This window comes from Protomyctophum bolini, assembly GCF_963924005.1.
Source record: "Protomyctophum bolini genome assembly, chromosome: 16".
NCBI classification, from domain to species: domain Eukaryota; kingdom Metazoa; phylum Chordata; class Actinopteri; order Myctophiformes; family Myctophidae; genus Protomyctophum; species Protomyctophum bolini.
In genome coordinates, this window is record NC_137877.1 from 17,897,569 (window position 1) to 17,920,271 (window position 22,703).

General features: G+C 44.7%; 1 protein-coding gene across 1 annotated transcript in view; it reads right to left on the reverse strand.

Annotated features, from left to right (window-relative positions):
* LOC308331145 (ephrin type-A receptor 6-like) overlaps positions 1-22,703 on the reverse strand; it is a gene marked incomplete at its 5' end in the record, with an annotated part of 218,039 nt that overhangs the window by 9,953 nt on the left and 185,383 nt on the right. Inside the window, 7 exons of the mRNA XM_080786351.1 lie at positions 580-729; positions 2,839-3,048; positions 3,374-3,435; positions 7,449-7,634; positions 8,794-8,919; positions 11,982-12,052; positions 20,637-20,745. Coding sequence (XP_080642477.1) covers positions 580-729; positions 2,839-3,048; positions 3,374-3,435; positions 7,449-7,634; positions 8,794-8,919; positions 11,982-12,052; positions 20,637-20,745 — 914 coding nt within the window. The remainder of the gene's footprint in view (positions 1-579; positions 730-2,838; positions 3,049-3,373; positions 3,436-7,448; positions 7,635-8,793; positions 8,920-11,981; positions 12,053-20,636; positions 20,746-22,703) is intronic.

The following is a 22,703-nucleotide window of genomic DNA, read 5'->3' on the forward strand; positions in this document are numbered from 1 at the left end:
TTACACACAACAAACGGCTCGCTCGTTGCCAACCATCCGGTGTGCGGAGTAAAAATTCATGGATGGCAATAACGGCAGTCTGGGCTATTTTGGTTAGATATTCTTTTTCTTTTTACTGCTGTGCTGCAATCAGAACTGCAGCATCACTCCCAATCTTCCGCCGTAGTCTGAAAACCGACCTTTTAAGACACCATCATGGCCCATACCACTTACCCTAGCCCCTTAGATAGCACTTTTTAGACAAAAATAGGATTTGGAACAGACTTATAGCATGTCATGTAGACAGCACAATAATTGCATTGTATGTAGTCATAGCACTTCATAGTACATATGTATAGCATAGTATAGTATAGTATAGTATAGTATATAGTTTATATGTATAGTTTCATTTTATAGATATGTTCTAGTTACGTTCTTAGCTTACGCATGTTTCATGATAAATGCATTTTATATATGTGATGTATTCCCATGCCTTTTTGTTCTTGCTTAATGTAAATCTCTCTGGATTAAGAGCGTCTGCTAAATGCCTCTCTGGCGGGATCCATAACTGATCTGAGCACGTGCGGTAGGAATACTCACGTCCTGATTGGACATCTCCCAGTACGGCCTCTCGCCGTACGACATCACTTCCCACATGACGATGCCGTAGCTCCACCCGTCGCTGGCCGACGAGAACTTCCTGTACGCGATGGCCTCCGGCGCCGTCCACCTGATGGGGATCTTACCCCCCTGTGCACACACACACACACACACACACACACACACACACACACACACACACACACACACACACACACACACACACACACACACACACTATATTCATTATCTTTTATTTGAGAAATTCCTTACATTAAAACAAATGTTTGATGTTCTTTCAGAATGGCATGCCCAGAATAAGGATGCCAAGGGGCTTACATAATGCACTACATTTACATACACTTTATATACTTGTGAATTAATTTAAACAACACCTTGTGAGCGTTTTGCAGCATGAATACATTTCCACCTCATGAAACATAAATGAATGACATTCCAGACAAAGGTTTTTTTTCCCGTCCCTTCCAACCCAACCAACCAACAACAACAGGGTGATTTACTTTCAAACTAGCCTTTCAAAGCATAACAGCGCTTTCTACAAAAGCCATGCGGAATTAACAGCTACTGTATGTCCTGCCTGCCGGCTGGCTGGCTCAGGCATTAAGGTACTATGCTTTATTATGGTAATATGCATTAAGAAATAATGGTAGAACCCTAGGCAGCGAGCGTCCGCTCTTGCAAACAAGGCCAATATTGTTGTGAAAGCACCACAGCTCTCATTAACAATTATTCTTCCAGATACGTATATATACGTACCCCGCCGCTAGGGGACGTTGTTTGCTAGGTCTGTATATATACACACCCCAGCGTATAATGGTTGAGCCCCACAGCAGCTTTTAATATTGATCTGGTTGCTATTGCAACGCCCCGTCACCACCAGCTATGGGACGTTACATCTGAAGTCCATTTACCTCGGTTACAAGCAGGGTTTTCAAACCTCTGTAAATTGGAATTTTGCAAAGCTGTCCAAAAGTTCGGATATCATTTGTGACTTAATTTGCACCGCATCACTCCCAACACGTGTAAACGTTTCTGACGACAGGTAAACAGTGTGCGCTTGCGAGAATTATAGCAAAGTGTGTGTGTTGAGTGTGTGTGGGGACGGGCAAATTCTTTCTCTTAAAGTGGACGCGGATGGTGGCACAGCTTAACGTCGTTCATGCTAATAGCTAGCAGCAGATAAATAATGAATTGCCTTGATAGCAAGTGTAGCTGAATCCCCTACCCCGGCTGTAAAATAATATGCTATATTCACTCCATCTTCAGTCAATGACTTGACATGACTTTATTACCAGTGCTGGAAAGTTACTTAAGAAATAGGCCTATAACAATTACTTCCACATTTGAGTAATAATAGTAATAAGTTACTATTTTCCAAACGTACTGTAACTCGTTACTAATTTCACAAGCCTTGGTGGTACTGTGGGCTTGAGTGTTTATTTATAATGTTAGACTGGGTTGGGATGGAGTGGCTTTGCAGGCTACTGATCCGGTCTAGAGCTAGACTGAGCTAGACTGATGGAAATGGTTATGGATATAGGAATGAATAGCGGATATGGAAACGATTAGCACTTGTCTGTACGTGTGAATTATCAGATGCGGAAGGGCGGGCCTTAAACCATCTGAATAGGGCAGCCCTGGTCAGAATAACTGTGGCATGGCAGTGGGGGGCTCGTACCGTGTTAGTCTATGCCAGAGATGTGTAGTAGAGAGAGTGCCGCCAATGAGGGGGGCAGGAAAGAGCACCGTCATGTGACCCATGCAGCGCTTGAGAGTGACAGGCTGGAGTTTTAAATACATTGTTTTAGATAGATAGATAGATAGATAGATAGATAGATAGATAGATAGATAGATAGATAGATAGATAGATAGATAGATGCATGACAGTGTGTGCTAACGCACGTAACGTTGTTTGGCAGAAGCAGGAGAGAAGTCATAGGCGACCATGTTCAATGTTGTGCCGAAATTCCGATGCTGCCTGTCTGCCACGCTGTCTGCCATGTTCCCCGTGTGGCTCTGCTGTGAGACGCGGTCTAATTCCAATTTCAATTTATTTGTCTACTCGACTCCCATAGAGTCCAGTGCATTGTGTGAACTTCCAGGGCTTTGTCACTAATATGCTCCCCATAGCTGTCCGGAGTCGCCATTGGACTGACACTATGAAGTGTTGTTGAGTTGTCGCAACTCTCTCATGTAAATAGCTCGGGTGTATGCATGGCAGGGGGGAGGGGGTCATACCGTGGTCGTGTAGGCGGCCTCAGGGTCGTCCTCCAGAACTCTGGACAGACCAAAGTCTGACACCTTGCAGACCAGGTTGGAGTTGACCAGGATGTTCCTGGCGGCCAGGTCCCTGTGCACGTAGCCCATGTCCGACAGGTACTTCATGCCCGCCGCGATGCCACGCAGCATGCCCACCAGCTGGATCACCGTGAAGTGGCCGTCGTGTTGCTGGGTAGAGAAAAGGAAACAGGTTTGAGCGGGGTGTGCATCTGGGGCACCAGGGGGATGTTGATTACCACACCCGTCCCTGGCTTTCACATTTAACCTCAACATTCAGTTTTAATTAATATTTCATCCACGTCTGAATGTGATTTTTTTTTGTGCAGATTAATCAGATTTTAGAACCACACTTACTCATTGACTGCCTAGAATGAATTATTAGGTTATTATTAATTATGAAAGTTATTATCAATCAGATTAGCTTGCGATTGCTAATGCTAGCGATAAACTGTTTAAAATAAAACACCCTGCTGCTAGAAGTCACACAACTCACCCTGAGGAAGGAGTCCAGAGAACCGTTCTCCATGTACTCCACAACGATCATCACTGGTCTGCCTGCAAATGCGCACGTGTGTGCCCCGGCGCGCACACGCACACGCACACACACACACACACACACACACACACACACACACACCTTTGAGTAATGTGAAATAAAATCTTTCCTACAGTATGTTGCAGAGGTCTTAACGACAGTTTGGATCATGCGTGTCATGAGATTTCAGCCATTTGCCAAGTGGAAAAGACCAGTGTTATACAGTGTTACACATACACATACACACACACGCGCACGCACCAGCTATTATTTTCAATGGAAGTTGCTCACTGGCGTTTGGAAGCACCCAGAACGACTGCATGTTCTGGGAACCAACATTTGGTGCGCACAATGCGGAAGCGCTAACCTCCACGAACGCTCCTGAATCGGATCATGAATGAGCGCTCTGTATCAAACCCCAGCTGCTGCACTCTCTTTTGGTCGTGCATGTATTTCGACCCGCCTGCAGTTCCAGCCTTGACCAGTAGGGGGTGGGGCGTCTTCAACTTTTCCCAGGTGCTCTGGGGGCCTGGTTCTCTCCCGCCGTACAAACACCAGAGGAGGACGAAGCTCATTAGAGTACTTTACGCGTCACACCACGGAAGAGTGAAGCACAGCCGTCCTGAACTAATAAGCAGATTTTTCCCCCGCCGGCAAGAAGTGTTGCTCCTGCATGCGGTGCGGTGCGTGAAGGAAAACAAGCGCACCTGTTCCCGGTTTCACCTGTTCCTCTCCCTGCTCAGGTAAAGTGACAGTCACAGCACACTGACTCTCTCACTCTTAATTAGTCTCCCTAGAACGACAACAACAGATGGACGGACGACGGGGAGAGGGAGAGAAGGAGAGAGAGAGAGAGAGAGAGAGAGAGAGAGAGAGAGAGAGAGAGAGAGAGAGAGACTCACACAGAGCGAGTGGAGTCAGTAAACAAAATGCCTCTCTCTATGACTGTGTGTGTGTGTGTGTGTGTGTGTGTGTGTGTGTGTGTGTGTGATAGTTTGGTGCACTGTTGGATAAGCAACCACGCAGAATGGCTTGTTCTGATGAGTCGCTCCCTATATGTCAAAAAACAGCTGTCATGTGTCTACACATACACGCGCACACACACACACACACACACACACACACACACACACACACACACACACACACACACACACACACACACACACAACGTACTTGCAGACGTGACTTTGTTAGAGTTACAGAACTCTTTGTAATGGCTGCATAGCAGCCTAATGTGAACTTAAAGACGGGGTGCCATGATTTTGTATCCCCCTATCAGGCATGCAAATATTATTATTCTAGGAGGAAGTTTTCAAAAAAGTGTATAGAAACTGTTACAATTATGTTTTCATGTGGCCACACCCACACAAAGGAGTAATACTGTATGCACGTGCATAGACAAATAGAAAGGCTAGATGGCTCAAGGCGGAGTCTCTGACGTAGTTCTCCCGGCGGTCATCTTGCTTCGGGGCTACAGTACAGTATGTTCAATGGCAGCTCAAACAAAAACAGTCATAACTCGCTCAAATCTTGACGGATTTCCAAACGGGTTAGTTTATTACAAACGTTGTCAACGTGGCTATGATTCAGGATGCTTATCTGCTTAATTAGTTTTTTTATATGAATGTCGTATAAAAGCATATACGTATACTTCTCTGACGTTTATAATAAACCAAACCGGTTGAAAATTGAGCAAGTTATGGTTATTTAAAAGTACATGACCATAGACACAATGTTATGGTTATTTAAAAGTACATGACCATAGACACAATGTTATGGTTATTTAAAAGTACATGACCATAGACACAATGTTATGGTTATTTAAAAGTACATGACCATAGACACAATGTTATGCTGCCCCGAGGTAAGATGGCCGCCACGTAGCAACGTCGCTCTCCATTGGCCAGAGCGCGGGTGAGCCATCTAGCTTTCTTATACTGTATATATCTATGTGAGCGTGCACGTCGGATCCGTAAGCAGGCTGTCTAACATGTGAGTAAAAGCAAAACTAAAACTAAAAAAAGAAAATAAATAATATTCTTAAAATTACTCGATTAAATGAAATTAAAGAAAGACGAGTTCCCTCGTTTTGGCACAGGCCAAAACATCAAAAACATTTTGGCCAATCAAAGAAGCCGGTTGGCTGTTCAAGTCCCTAATATGGCACATTGTTCAGAATGACAAAGAATTTTGAGTGGTGCAGCCACTCAAAATTGCACTCATGTGATTATGTCCCCTCTCTCTACACTCAATTTGTCTTTGAATTGAGTGTCAGATTGAGGTGATTGCATTTATTATTTCACAATCACAATAATTTTGGCCCGCAATAATCATTTCATGACATGACACGTTTATTACAGTATGGTCCATTCCGTAACAACATGCCCAGAATATAAATTATAGGTTAAGGTTCATGTGGTTAAATCATATTCCCCTGTAAGTCGGCAGTCACATGGTGTGTGGGGGGTCAGTCTTCAGGGAACACATTTATCTTCAAAGCTCCGTGTCTCTTTATACTGCATCTGTAAAATCAACCATATGTTGTGCTGTGCTGGGTTACCCATAAAATACTGCTGCTTAACTTCCATGCACACACACGCCCGCCCGCATGCACGCGCGCACACGCACGCACACGCACACACACACACACACACACACACACACACACACACACACACACACACACACACACACACACACACACTCTCTCTCTCTATCTCTATCTCTCTCAGTCTGTGTGTCTGTGTGTCTGTCTGTCTCTCTCTGTCTCTCTCTCTCTCTCTCTCTCTCTCTCTCACTTTTCCTGTGGATTTACCGCATGTGGATGTTGCCTTACGGGGACTAGGTGGATTGTCCTTTAGATTATGTGGATTTACCTTTCCTTGTGGACTTTGGATTTACCTTCCATTGTGGACTAGTCTATGTGGATGTTACTAGAGGTGTGCATCTCCATTGCCCTGTGCAGACGGAACAACACTAGCCACATGGATCCATCAGAAGCATAACAACTCTAATATTGTTTGGCCTATACACAAGAGCACAAATCTGCTGTTTTGAAGATGGAAATCAGAAAATCATTTTCACGTACATTAGGGAAATTATGGTACGGATCTTGCTCATTAAAGCACTGGACAGGGCCAAAAGTCCAGCCCGGTCCTGCTAAAGCAAAATAAATCTGAGTCCAACACACCAAATTAAAGTAATCCTTCTCTGCCGTGCAATTCTCTGGTTCGAGCTCACAACTCTATGATGTGTGTGTGTTCTCACCCGCACTGATCCACGCAGACACAGAACATGTCCCAAACACTGCGGTAAACTTGTTGTTTGATTTTACATAACGTGCCCCCGAAAAAAGCTCATAGCTTATCAATACCGTGTCCCGACTCCCGACAAACTGTCCCGACCTTGCATTAACTGTTTATTTTTCTACGAGGAGCGATGTGTGCATCGCCCTGTCTCGGCTAAAAACAAAGTGAAGCCTGACTTATGCTTCGTCGTACGACGTGTCGCATGCTGAAAATAGCTGATTTGCGCCGCGTCCGCAACACATTGTGGCTTGTAGATTGTCTATTTTCAGCATGCGGAAATATGCAGGATGTGAGACCTTCAGAAACGTTTGCAAGATGCTGCTGGCCGCTGCCAAGAACAACATCCCCTGCGGTGTTCCCTGCTGGGATGACGAATGTGAACACCTACTGTACTTCACTGCTATACAGAAGCACAAACCAGCGAAGACAGGGACAAAGCAGCAGACGACCTATTCTGCAGGTTAAACGAGAAACTTGGGCTGAGACAGTGGAGTCAATTGACTTCACACACTCCAGTCGACGGGGCTGGCAGACCTTGAACAAGCTGACTGGAAGGTCAACAACTCCTACACAGATCACTGCAAACTCCATTGTGTCTCTCCTGCTGAGTAATGGCGGATTCCCTAACGCAGACAAGGACTTCACTCGAAAGCCAGCCAGTCAGGGTTTCCTCTCTTACTTTTGGTGACCACTCCCTCCAGTAATGACGGTGTTTTACTTACTTTTGGTGACCACTCCCTCCAGCCTGATGATGTTGGGGTGGTCAAACTGGCCCATGATGGATGCCTCGCGCAGGAAGTCCCGCCTCTGGCGCTCCACGTAGCCACCCTTCAGCGTCTTGATCGCCACGGCGATCTCCTTCTTCCCCGGCGACCGCAGGCGACCACTGCACACCTCGCCGAATTCGCCTGCATGCATGGAAGACGCACCACACACACACACACACACACACACACACACACACACACACACACACACACACACAGTGACGCATACAAATCGTTGCTGTCAAGCTGAAACCTTGTATCTCCAAATTATATTTAAATCAAACTTCATCATATGACAGTGTCAAGCAAAGATAGATCTACAAGCTCACATTGCATTGCATCGCGGCATGCCTGTAGCTAAAAATCTGTAAAACCTGTAAATCTGCCGTTTGATAATTATTGAACAAATGAAAAGTATTAACAACAGCTTGAGGTTGGAACCATCGAAATAAACTTTTTATCTCAAGACCCTCTCAAGAGTGCAAAAGATCTCAATGTTTTGCCCGGCTGGGACCCAAGCTAGTGAAGTTAGCTGATCTACGAGCTTGTAGATCGGCCATTTCCACTACTTCTCAAAAGATTTATTTTCCAATTCATGGAATCTCTTAGATTTTCTTTGATTTCTTCATGAATTGACAGAAAAAATATATAATTTAGTTTTTAATTCATGAAATGTTTTGAAATGATAATAATTCAAATAATAATTACAATAATTGTAGGAAACAAAAAAATAAGGGTTCCCAGAAAAGTAACAGATTTGGACATAGCAGGATTCCACCACTTTGATGAAATACAAAAACAAACCACCGGGGGGCACTGTTGCAATTCCCAGCTTTTTGGGGGTTCTATAAGAAGCCACCTGGTTCACCCTCTCTGAATAATTCAGCCGTGTAAAGAGTCTCGCTGCAACCTTCCACAAGAAAAATAAAACAAAAAAGGAGCCACGGAATCTATTCTTAGCCCGTCTTTTGTTCTGTAAAGCCGTTAAAGCTTTAATATTCCCCGGTTGCGCGAGGCTATATGCACGGTGGAAGTGACAGCTCGATGCCGCCGCGCGGGGAGGAAAATAAGCACTGTGTGCTCAGTGCAGGGGACGAGAGCAGGATCAGAGCAATTACAAGCAGGAAGCACAAATAGTGGGCTGGAATTCTGTGTCACATTACAGCACAGCTGCTATCAGCGCTAATGTGCCACATCCCTGTGTCCCATGCACGGCCTGCGCCGTGGTGTGTGTGTGTGTGTGTGTGTGTGTGTGTGTGTGTGTGGGCCTGCGTGCGTGTGTGCGTGCATGTGTGTGTACCTGCTCCTATGACTCTCTCGATGCGGATGCGTGTGGGGTCTATCTCCTTGGTGAACTCGTGCACGGCCTGGCTGGGGTCCTCGTAGGTATCTGGATCCACATAGGTCTTTATCCCTGGGAATGGAACTGAGAGAGAGAGAGAGAGAGAGAGAGAGAGAGAGAGAGAAAATACTTTCAGATGGGGGTTGGCAGCCAAACACATACATTTTGGGGTTCCTTGACATGAAAAAGTCTGATCACCACTGACATAGCTGCATATACTGTATTTTACTGAATTATTGATTTCATTTAATTTATAGACAACGGTTAAGATTTAGAAGATATGGGGCTCAGAACTTAATGGGTCCACATCTAGGATATTCTTTGTATTCTCACATAAGTGAAGGGAAAGCGCTCGGCTCTCCAAATTGAAATGTGGAGTGGGGTGCAGTCCTTAGGAAATGAAAGGTGTGAGGCTGTTCAAAGAGAACACACCACATACTGTCAGCACAGCCTGTGAATGGATTTCACGATTATGATTTTTTCCCTCTCCTCTCCTCTCCTCTCCTCTCCTCTCCTCTCCTCTCCTCTCCTCTCCTCTCCTCTCCTCTCCTCTCCTCTCCTCTCCTCTCCTCTCCTCTCCTCTCCTCTCCTCTGGGCCGTCTTAATTCATCACTCCATCTCCCGTGTCTTCCTGCTCACTCTCCTTCAACCCCCTCTCCGGTTCCCGACGGCTTGGCCGTGTTTTTTTCCTCCGACAGAAGATTTAAAAACAAACTGTTATGTGTGTGTATGTGTGTGTGTATGTGTGTGTGTGTGTGTGTGTGTGTGTGTGTGTGTGTGTGTGTGTGTGTGTGTGTGCGTGCGTGCGTGCTTGCGTGCGAGAGAGAGAGAGAGAGAGAGAGTATAGAAAGGTAGACCATGGGGAGGTGTAGAATGGAGTGCTGCAACTAGATTAGCCTAAAAAAGCCCACAGAGGACATCACACTAACATTCAAGTGTGTGCGTGTGTGTGGGGTGGGGGGGGGGGGGGGGGTGGAAGGAAAGAGAGGTGTAGAGGAAGGGGGCGGAGGGTTCGAAGGAGCTTTTCCTTCTGTTGGTTTGTTTAAAGGCAGCAATCGATCACTTCTCCTGACATCTCCGTTTCCCTGCTAACCCTTCTGAGAGAGAGTGATGGAGAGAGAGGGAGAGAGAGAGAGAGAGAGAGAGAGAGAACACACAAGAGAGACTGAAGAAAAATAGCAAAGGGGGAAAAAACTGAAAGGTAGAGGCGTTACCAATCGCTCAAATGCCGCTACGGAGAGAGGTGAGGGACACACTTCATTCCCCTTCACTTCAAAACAAATTGAGGCGTCTGTGTGTGTCTCAATAGCAGCTTTCTTTCCGGTGGAGAAAGTGATTGCGACACACATTCGCCACCCGGCTCTCGTCTCAAAGGTGGGATGTCAGCCACCGCACAAACGCATAAACACGGCCAAAAAAGGCAGAGTTTGGGGGGGGGGGTGCCTTTTGAACCTTGTTCTCTTTCCCCAGGCGTTGTCGCATCCTTAGAACTCTCCAAAACAAACACGTTAGAGGTACATAGAGAAAAAGTATCAGCGAAAAGTGAAAAAGCAGAGCCGTTAAGCTATGAGACACAGACACAGTGGTGAGGAAAGAACGTAGATTTTTGGGCATTTGTGGACAGCAGCATCACTGCATTGTGAAAATAATGTGTTGAAAGTAAAAGTCCTGTTATTTCTTTTAGCTTATTTTTAATAACCAATTTTTCACCCGGTGCCAATGCCTATATATGGGGTGGGCAATTATTGGGCCATTATTTTTCCCAAGGGGCCAAATGAGAAACATAAAATATTTGGTGGTAAGAGTATATGTTATCATTAGGCAATGAAAAGGTGAGGTTGCCTTACAAAAATGTAATTTATTCAAGCACAATTTCCAAAGCAATGGTAAACAAAATGTGAAACATTTGACTCAAATTATAGGCTTAATGACAATTTTACGTCATGATGAAGAGCGCTCGCCCTCACTTAACACATAGGTGTGATTTTTTTTTCTACTTTCTACTTGCATGAGACGTTTCCTTTCCCAGCTGGGTTTCATGGCTATTTGTATTCACCGACGTTGTTGTCACCAATAAATCCAAAAAGGGGTGAAGGAAGGAAGACAGGTTCTCAATCACACTCACACGCAATTCACATGCACGTGCAAATTGTGTGCACTGTGAGAATAAATGGGCTTCAAAATAAAAGCAATGCGTTTTTAGTCCACCCATAAGGTAATTGGAAAGTAGGTTTTATTTTCAAATTATCATGTAGTCTTTCGCGGGCCGGTCAGAGTCAGCCCGTGGGCCGTATTTGGCCACTTCTTATCACCTGACAGTGGGGAGTTTCCCCGGTAGGACGTACTGTAATGCTGACCTGACTCCGCCAGATGGGGGCGGTAATGATTATAGCCTCCATCTGGGATCTCTCAGAGATTGGCGTTGAACCATCCCACGGCCGGGACGAACCAATAAGCGGCCGTGGGATGGGATCTTAGCGAGACCGGGTGCGACGCCATCGAGAAGCGGCTGCTGCAACTGTATTTCCTATAACCTTACATTTGGAAAATCCGACACGTACCTACAAATCTGACACGATAGTGAGGGGTTACCTAATGCTATTCGGCGTTCGTTAACACTTTTGTTGTTCGCAGGAGTTGCTAACTGTCCTACTTGCGTCATGGCACCCACTTTGAGAAACCCTGGTGTTGTAGACTGATTTGTTATTGGGCTCTTCAAAAGAGCCGACGAAACGTTTGATCTCTTCATGATCAGAATAATGTATACGCTGTGTGTTTGTGTGTGTGTGTGTGTACGTGCGTTTGTTCGGTAATGCGTGAATGAGTGAAAGTTTCCCAGTCGATTCAACTGGTATACTGACGTGCATCCATACATATCTGAATTACAGTGATCAAAGCTAGCGAAGCAGCACATAAAATCATGGTTTGATCACGCTGTTTGTTGTGCATGGGCGTGGGAGAATGCACGCATGTCAAACAGATCAATCCGTAAGGATTTTAGAGATAAATGCAGCGTCGGAGGAGCGAGCATAGGCAGAAATGTCCAGGCTGCCAGTCCAACCTGCTCCAATCCTCTGGACTCAAGCTAATCAAATTCGCCTTGGAAGCACACATGTGGAAAAGGAGAGAGAGAGAGAGACACTTACCATGTCCATTGGGATAGTTGGCCCTCCTCTTCTCCTCCGAGCTCATCTTGGCCTTGATGTACCACTGACACCTGTGTACACACACACACACAAGCAAGTTATAAAGGAATGCTTCGCGGAATGCTTCGCCCCCTGCTATTCATTTCAATGGAAGTTGCTCAGTGGTGTTTTGAAGCACCCGGAAGAACGCTCTACTTCCGCATTTGCCGACCAAATATTGGTGGTCAAATGCGGAAGTGCTACAGAGCGCTCAACATTAAACCTTCAGCATTGGCCAGCCATTCTGGGCGTTTGACACTCTCACCTTGAGCTCCAGCTATACAACTCAAATGCAATGAGTTGTGGGATAGCTTAGAGGTGAGAGAAAAAGACTGCCACAGCATACAACCCTCAAAGCAGACAACACTACTTGATCAATCCTATGGTATAAACCGTGCTGCTATAAACCTTCTGCTGCTGGCTCAATACAAAGTTGGACAGTGTTTTATCCGCTCCCAAACTGTGTTGGACCCCTGTTACCTCCTGACCGAGGATTTACACACACACACACACACATATATATATATATATATATATATATATATATATATATATATATATATATATATATAATCCGTTAATCACACAATCAAAGACTAAATTATTTGCAGGCAGTAAGGGTATTCAATATAGCGCTCACACCGTCACTATAATTATAGTTTGGTAAACTGAAATGAAAAAGAAAAAAATAAGTCGAGTTGTCCTGTCGAGTTGAAACGTTGGAATGTGACATTTAGAAGACAATGGCAAGTCGTCAACCCCCCGCCGTGGGTGGGACAAGTGTGAAGAGCATTAGAAGAGATGCAGGGAGAGACTGGCCAATGAAAAACACGGTCATCTTGACTGTAGTAGGTGAGTTGAGTTCAGACATGCTATTGTTAATTGCCTGTGTCAGTTTGCTCATGCGTGTGGAGAGGGACAGTAAAAGCCACTTTCCACGTGAAAATGTGCGCACACGAGGCATGTGCACGCACATTTTGCGGCATGCACTGACGCGCGCGCACCCCCTGCTGACTGTTCAGCACCTCCTACTGTAAATATCTTCCCGCGGCCATGCTATAAGTGGAAAAAATACAAATAGATCAACAAATCCGAGCTCGTTGTGTGTGTGTGTGTGTGGGGGCATGTGTCTCTGGAGATGTTAGGTGATGTGAATGAGGTGTTGGGGGAATGAATAGGAACGTGTTCACGGGCACAGAAATAGCAGAATGTTGGCAATGCTAAGTAGATCAATGATCCACATAAGAATAAGAATAAGAATAAGAGACACAACCCTGCAACTTATAACAAGCAGACATGGCAACGCTGACAGCGATCTAAAAAGCGAGCTCCCTCTAGGCTAGGCTGACTGTGGGATGTGCAGGCAGGAAGAACCAGGGCCCTTTTAACCTCTGAGCTGACGGCTAAAAGCACGGTGCAGCGCTATGCTGTGATAGTGCTCTGCAGCATGAGGCTGAGCCGCATTTAAACGTGACCTTTCGAACCCCCCCGCGTAGGACGATATGTGTGCTCTGTTTAGGGGGAAAAATACAGTGTACTTCAGCTGAGAGAGAGAGAGAGAGGGGGGGGGGGGGGGGGGGGGGGAGGAGAGGAGGATAGAGTCTGAACTTAAAAAAAGAAAAATGACGAAATTGTAATTGTGAAATTGTTGATCTGTATGTCGTGACGACTCATACAATATCGTGATGCAAGCTTGTAGATCGGCTATTTTCAAATGGGAAATGTATATACTGCGGCTGAAGTGGTTAATGCATGTTTTGTAATAATAATGATAATCTACAAAGTAGAACATAATTTGCCTCTGAAATGTAGTGGAGTAGAATTAAAAGTATGCTACTGAAAATGGGAAATATTCAAAAGTAAACCCTCAAAATTGTACTTAAGTACAGTACTGTGTTCCTTGAGTAAATGTACTAAGTTACTTTCTGTGGAATCCTAGGAGGACTGGAGGGCTGTGGGGAAGTGCATGGCTTCAATTACACCGATGCTTTTTGATTACAGCTCAGGGCAAGGTTGTGTGGGTGTGTGTGTGTGTGTGTGTGCGCGCGCGCGTGTGTGCTACTATAGGCTACTTGTGAGGAAACAATGGCCTTCATGAAATCACTGTCCTAGCAAACGTGTGTGTGTGCGTGCATACATGCACATGGTGTGTGTGTGTGTGCGCACGCGTGTGTGTGCGTGTGCACATGCATGTGTGTGTCTGTGGGGTCCACCTGTCCAACATAAAAGCCATGGGTGTCAGAAGGAGGGCAGGATGAAGGGGATCAGGAGACGTGACTGGAGAGGGCTGATAAAGGCACATGCCACCAGTTTTTTTAATGAACACACTGACCCCATCAACCAAGGTCACCCTAAACCCCCTCCCCTCGGTAGTGGTCCATCATCGCTCTCTGCTCCTTAGTGGGATCCCCCCCAACCTGGCAACACTTGCTCACATAGATCTCCCCCCCCCCCCCCCCCCCCCCCCGCGGGCAGGCACGGATGCACGCACGCAGACAGACAGAGGTATTTGTACTTTACTTGAGTATTTCAGATTCCCAATACTTCTACTGGTAATTCTACTCCACTACATCTCAGTTCCAACTATTGTACTTTTACTCCAATACATTTATTTGAAAAGTTTAGTTACTATACCGTAAATCCTCCAATAAACTCCTCCTTTCTATTAATTACCGGGCCCCTATTAATCACCGGGAATGGCGTTAAATTAAGTACATACATTCCGGCCTTCTTTTATGAGCCGTGGTTTTTTGTGTTTTGTTTTTTTCAAGTGCCGTATCTGTTACTTTGGCAGCTCTGGCTGGCTGTGCCTGTCACATCAGTGTCCACTGTCCAGATGTCCAGCTCTGGCTGGCTGTGCCTGTCACGTCAGTGTCCACTGGCTGGCTGTGCCTGTCACGTCAGTGTCCACTGTCCAGATGCCGGTGGCCGCGGTGCTCGGCTCGCACACAATACAACAACAAAGTAAACTTCGGGAGAGAGCGCCAATAAGCACGCCAATAAGCAAGCATGGCCCCCCTGTTGATGGCCACCGACAATAAAACTACCGGTAATGAGCGCAGCAGTCTAACTGCGGAGGAGGGAGGAAAATTACACAAAACCAAAGCAAGTGAAATCTATCCCACAGCCTACTAGGCTACTACAATGAGCAGTAATGAGTTTGTGACCCGATGTGCTGCGCGCCCGCAGATCTGCCCTTCATGCAACGGACGTTGGTTCTATAAACGGCAGATCGCAGAGCACATGGGGCTGCAGCCTGGAGCAGCCCCATGCGCTCTAAAACGTCTCTCTCTCTCTCTCTCTCTAATGCGCGTTAGAGAGAGAAAGAGAGAGAGATGAGACCAGATTTGACTGAGGGACTGCCATTGTATTTAAAGAAAATTGTCATATGAAAGCATGGAATCATATAGCTTCAAATGACAATGACATTGGTCGTTCAAGTTAAATTGATGTGTTGATTATGTGTTATTATGGTATTTACCATAGGCAATATGCCAATAATGGAAAAACAGTTAAAATGACCATTGAGCACCTGCAACTGCACTGTTTAATATTTCATGAGGACTTGGTTTCAATAGGCTACATGAGCCCAATACATTTTACTGGGTTCTAACTGACCCAAAATGTGATTGGTTCATTATGATCAGTTTGCTATTTCCAAAGACTTCTACACATTTTGAAAACAATATGCATTTTCCTTTTGTTTTTGGAGTGCCATGATTTTGTCCACCCTAAAACATAATCATCAGGTATATTATTATTATGTAAGGAGGAAGATTTTTTTCTCAAAAAAGTGTGCAGTATTTGATAAGGGGGAGGAGTCATAAGGCGTCCTGTGGCACTGAGTGAGTTTTAATGTGGACACCCCCACCAGTTCATTAAAGGGGAATACCACTCATTTTCAACATTTTACTATGCAATTAATATACCTTAGAGTTGTTGTGTGGAAATAATACAAAGTCCCCCCCATTCTGTGTTGCCTAAAACTGGAGGTCTGAAAAAAATTGTAACATTATGAAGTACATCTTTCTGATGTCACTGAGATGTACTTTTTTATTATTATTTCCACACAATAACTCATTGTCAACAATAAATGTTGACAATGAGTGGTATTTCCCTTTAAGTATGCCTGGTTTGCCTGGTGGGTGGTGATCCACCTGAACTGAGGCCACACCCACAGCTGAGAGGGAGGGGTTAGGGCAGGGGGTGATAGTGTGATGTCACAATTGTGCACGTTTGACTGTCAAGGTTTCAGCCTCCAGGAAGAAAGGAAAGGAAAGGAAAGACATCATTGCACATAACAACCACGCAAAGGGGTCTAATGAAGTACTGTCACCTCATACGCATATGAAATACAAAAATCACGGCACCCCATCTTTAAGTACATTTTGATTAAGTAAATTTGTAACTCAGGACTTTCATTTGTAAAAGGGTATTCTACATTGCAGTATCGATACTTTTACTAAATACACATTGTGAGTACTTTTTCTACCACTGACGCACGCAGGCACGCATGCACGCACGGCCATTTCTCTGTCTCTGGTTGAACTTTCCCCTCAGGTGTCTGTCAATGTGTTTGACCTTTCGTCCGTCACTAAGTGTTGGAGCTGATTGCTTTGGCCTCTGTCCAACGAGACTCATTACCCGCTAAAGTCTCCTATCTGCCACAATAGTGCCACATGCTCTGCACGAGAGGAGAGGGGAGCCGGCCGAACAGAATGTCTGTCTGTCTGTCTGTCAGTCAGCCAGCCACATGCTCTCAGGAGAGGAGAGGGTGGAACGGACTCTGACCATCGCAAAGTGCCTCAAAGGCTTTCAGTTCAGTTCAGTTCGGTTACATTTTCAGAGTCATCGAGTGAAAAGGTGGTGGGTTTCTGTCTATCATGTATGTCTGTCTGTCATGGCTGTCATGTCTGTCTGTCTGTCTGTCTGTCTGTCTGTCTGTCGTCCGTCCGTCCGTCCGTCCGTCCGTCCGTGTGCAACCACACTGCCGTCCACTCCCATTATACAGGCTGACTAAAAATCTGAATAACTCGAAATCTACGGAGCTCTCCATGGTTTGGATAAAACGTGTGATGTTCGGAGGTCTTAGCTGATTATCCGGTGGTCTAGATGGAAACATTGGCGCTTTCTAGAGCAAGGATGGCTTCATTTGACGCTATTTATTTAGCAAAACAGGATGTGGGTCCACCGTGTGCAACATTGAAATGGCCTCGGCAGTGCTCGGCAGTCTGAGGTTGGCTGTGCGTCCAGCAGGTGGAAAAAAACTACAGTACAAGGCGAATGTTCATAAGTTCATGATCACAAGTTTAGAGTTTTAATTGATAGATTTTGTTACCACTTTTTCTCCCCAATGTTGTCGTTATGTCAATACATTCCTCCCCACAGACATTGCTGTGTTGTCGTCACTGCTGTTGTATCCGCTAAATCCTACTGGCTCACCTGCCAGTGAGGAGCCCCCACCGGGAGAACGTATAGAGCCTTCGTCCTACTCCTCCCGACCAACACAACGCTTTGAGTATCGACAGATATCACCCTCCCCGCCTCGCCTTTCCTTCCCTGAACACGGACGGACTCGACAAAGCTGGATGCACCACGGTGGATTCAAACCTCACAACCTCTTTGGTGGTGGGCAGGCTCTTTACTGCTGCGCCACGCTGCCACCTAGTGGTGGTGAGCAGGCGTTTTACCACTACGCCACCTAGTGGTGGTGGGCAGGCACTTTACCACTGCACCACCCGAGTGCCAACAGATTGATGATACAAATAGCCCAGTGGCTTGTTTGCTTCCATTGTAAAGGAGTGGGTGGAATTCTTTTTGATTGTTTATTGTATACACACTCCAAATGCTTTACAGTTTCAAAAAATAGCCATGCTGTATCTGTATAAGAATAGAGCACAGAGAAAGAAATAAGGCAGACAGCAAGACACACTGTCAAGTAATATAATACATTATACTGCACGGTGCACAGGCAACATGAAAAAAAAAAAAAACCCCGTAGAAATGTGACAGAATCACAATCTGTAGCGCAGGGGTTTGCAAACTTCCTTCTAGTATTAGGTCACCCCTGTAAATATAAATAATAATATATTTTCATGCAACGCACCACCTGAATTACATTGTAGAACCGTATTATGGTAGGCCTACGCAAATATGTAAATCTTTTCACTTAATATACAGTAAGTGTCACAAGGAAAACTTGCTGATGGATATTTGTATTTATGAGATATTTTATATGTTCCATATATATTATAGTGTTCCATCTTTCAGGTCATTCTAAAAACTCTAAAAATGTTAAATAACTGTGGTGTTTACCAGCCCAGCGGACTCCATTATGGTGCCTTCGACTATGTGGCATCGGTCTGTTCTCTCAGTAACAATACCTATACCAATGTGTGATAGTAAGGTTGTTAGTCAGCCTGCAATAGGTCAAAGATCAAACTGCAACTCAAGACTACAAATCCCAAACATCCAGCTTCCTGGTCCTCAGAAGGTGACATCATCTCTGGAGGAAAGCCTCGTCACAATGTTTCTGTGAACTGTTCTCATGGTAGAGTGTGTCACCCTGACAACGGCGTTATTCTGATAACTGTGTTAAAGTACATCCATTTTGTGAAACTGAGAGAGACTTCTTCGGAAGGCTGTACAGTATGTAACTCCATCCTTTTGTCTCCGATTATACCACCTGACGTAAACTGCACACCCTGTCTGGACTTCAATACTTCAATACTGATTATGGTAAAAGTACTTTTACCATAAAGTACTTTTACCATAAAGGAATGTTACTTTTCAACTATTCATATAAGGTCGATGATTTTGCAAAAATATATTCATCTTGTGTTTAACTTTAAACAGTAGAGTTAAAGGTTTATATTTAAAGATTGGTAATCCGTATTTGGTTTGAGTATTCCTACCCTATTATTATTATCAAACAGGACTCCTTAGCGCCCGACATCCACATCAGATTCATAATTATTAATACATTCTGGCTTATGTCCAGTGGTCCTTCCTGAGTTATTGAAATGACTGACATTGGATAATTCATACCGTATATAAATTATATATTAAAATGGTTAAAATATAAGCATCACATTATGACCGATTTAATATCACTTTATACTTGACATTTAACCACTTGTCCACACCCCCCCCACCCACCAGACAGCCAGCCAGCCAGACAGACAGACAGACAGACAGCATCTGCTCTTTGTCTGTCAGCCTCGTACACCTAGCACTCACACAAAGGACACCAAGCCAGATGCTGTACCTGCATGTACGCGTGGGTCGTGCGCGTGCGTGCATGACTCATACCTCCAACAGAAGGCAGACTTCTCATCTTCCGCCCACCCCTAGTGTATGTGTGTGAATGTTGTTTTTATAGCATAGCTTCTCACCACAGAGACTCACACCTCCCCTCTGTCTCTCTCTGTCTATCGCTCCCCCCCAACCCCCCCTGTCTCCTCCACCAGTCCAGCCAGTGGTCTGGTTCAGTCCAGACGGTCCTCCGGGCATCCATGGTGGCCGTCTGCTCTCTGGCACACGCCCACGCTGCACTCTGTGGGCATCTCTGCTAACCCATTCTGACCTGAGATCAGATTCTAAAAATGTCTTCTACATCCTGACAGTTTTCTGAAAAAGCTATGTTTCTGTGTCAGTCGTTCGATTAAAAAAAAAAAAAGCAGACCTAAAAGCTCGATGGCGCGCTATGAGCTTGTAGATCTGCTATTTTTCAATAGCTAAAGCATAACGTAATGCTAACACCAAAAGGGGTTCCCACCCAAAATGGGCTAATCGGCTAATTAGCCTCTCTGAGATGGCGCTGCACCCTCTGCAACCTCTCTCCGTCTGCCTCAGTTTCTTTGTCTCTGTGTCTGTCTCTCTGTCTGTCTGCCTGCCTGCCTGCCAACATACAACCGTATGTGTTGTTACTTATCTGTGTTTTTGTATACTGCAGCTTTGTAAGCCCTTTGACTCCACGGCAACTTTCTCCTATCTATGGGGTTTGATCAAATAAAAAACAACTTTCTCTTATCTATGGGGTTTGATCAAATAAAAAACAACTTTCTCCTATCTATGGCAGACAGATACAAGTGAACCCTGACCTGAACTCATACATTGTTGCTGTCGGGCAGAAACCTCTTATCTCCATATTCAACCATGTTGTGTTTATTTTCCTTGCCTTAAATGAATGCCCAACCTCAGGCTACTACAGCATCACAAGTAGGCTACCAGATCAACAAGCTTGTAGATCTGCTACTTTTGCTATTTTTTAATTTGAATCCTGAAAAAAGACTATACAATATACAATAATATGAATGGGAAAGACCCTGGTTCGGTACCTGTGGCTCCAATCCTTGAGTCCTTGAGCAAGACACTGAACACCCCATCGGCAAAAAAGGACTGTTTGTTTCCTTCAAAGCAACACGTATTGCGGTGTTGTTCATTCATTCATTGCAACACATTGTGGCGCTCATGCCTTTCACTCACTCACTCGTTCGCTCGCCCGCCCACCCACCCACCCACTCATTCATTCACTCATTCACTCAGACATTCACTCATTAACTCATTCATGCATTCACTCAAAGCAACACGCATTGTGGCGCGCCTCCACTTTACCTTCCGGTGATGAGGAAGAAGAGGGTGAGGATGACGAGAAGGGTGAAGCTGCCCACCGCCGCCGTCACGATGACCAGGACCTGACCCTGATCCGACGCCACGTCTGACGCTGGGGGGAGAGAGAGAGAGAGAGAGAGAGAGAGAGAGAGACTGTAACCATAAGCTGTGCTCTACGCCCAGTGCCAGCAGAATGCACACAAATGCATAAGAAAATAGAGCCTGAACCTGCTGCTTGAACCGGAAGTACTAATCGTCCATTTCATAGTTTCACTTGGGACTTTGATCTGTCGATATGAATAGTAGTACTACCCACGAAGTCGGATTAAAGTTTTAATAAGCCCCAAAGCCTCTAAAGATTGTGTGCGCGCACATGTGCACAGCGTTTTTGGATTTAATGTCACACCATGGAAGCTATCGGAGGCTAGCGACGGATGCTATAAACAGCTAACATATGGTAAATAAAATACTATTCATTTTGGACATTAAAGGAACCCGAGATTTGGAATAGATCTCTTATCTATTTATCTATTCATTTATTTGTCCGGGACAATGCACGATTAAATGGTACCTACCTAGTACTGACGTCACTCGTTTATGGAGAATAACATTGGGTCATCTTAAAATCATGTCATATATAATCATCTCATATAAGCATTGTTGTCCAAAAATAAACAAACTGTCTCTGCGATATTGTCAGGGAGGTGGCTCTGCATCATTTACGATAGTAAATATTTGAGTGACACAACGCGTTTGAAGTCAGAGTCAGAATGCAGTGCAACATCACGACCACAGTTGAGCACAAGCACACTGATAGTTATGGGTGAAGATGGCACAGTTTTTTCAATATAGGGTGACTGCTAAGAATGGCACACAGAGCAATATTTGAGTAATTGTCAGTAGCAGATCTATAAGCTCACAACGCTTCGCAACATGATCAGCATTTTTTGCTGAAATACGATGATACAAAGTTTCATTTCTCCAAAGTTACCCAAATTAACGTGCATGTTGCAAGTCGTTTGCAATGTGTCAGCGAGCGGATACCCACAGTCCTTTGTAATTTCGTCCCTAAATCAATTTGTTTCTCCGGGGACACATTTTGGCTAGTCTTATGAAATCAACCCCCAGCCCCCGCTACCCCCACACTTTAAACACCAATAAAATGCAATGATAACATAACTTTGACAAAGGAAATAATGCAAAAGACTGCAATATGTTGGATTATTATTGTTCTCAAGCAAGTTTCAAGTCTCCGCAATTAGATTTTCATGTTGTATACAATGAATGGATGTCTGTGGCTTCTTGTTGGAAAACAGCACACACGCACGCACAGTTTGCTTTCTAAAAGGGCTGACAAGGCAAGTAGAGTGAGCCGTGAGTCGTCGAGTCACCAGTGTCTCTCAACGTTTTAACTACACCATACCCCTACCATCAAGGCATTTCATATAGGCAAAGGAAATTGCAGATCAACAAGCTCACTACGTGTCACAATGAGACACGTTGTGAGCTTGTAAATCTGCTATTTTCGGCAAAGAGACTTGGGGGACTATTTGTTCTAGTGCCTTACCCCTTATCCCTAAACCTGTTTTCCTTTTAAACATTTTAAAATTGTTCAACTAGCCGATATACATGACACGCTGTGAGCCTGTCCATCGTCTATTTGAACTATTCCAAAATGTTTTTCAACAGACAGACAGAAAAGCAGGCACACAGACAGTCTCATTACAACACATTATATATAACGTTCTCTCCTTTTTCTCTGCATTGACAACATGTTCTCTCCAGATAAGGGCAGACAATAATATGTTGAGTTGTTTGAAATAAAATGTGAGTGATTCATTATGCCAGCTGTCATCCTAATTAATATAATTCATTCATGAAACAGTGATTTAGTCGGGTGATCGTTTGGGCTAAATTGGCCCCCATTTGATATTCATGATTTTCATTTAAGCTGTGTGTCTTCACTGTGGGACGACCGGCGCCCACATAATTGAAATATGATTGCTATTACCAAATGTATTTCTATAATATTTCACACTTAATGAATATGAATGGGAGATCAGCATGCAT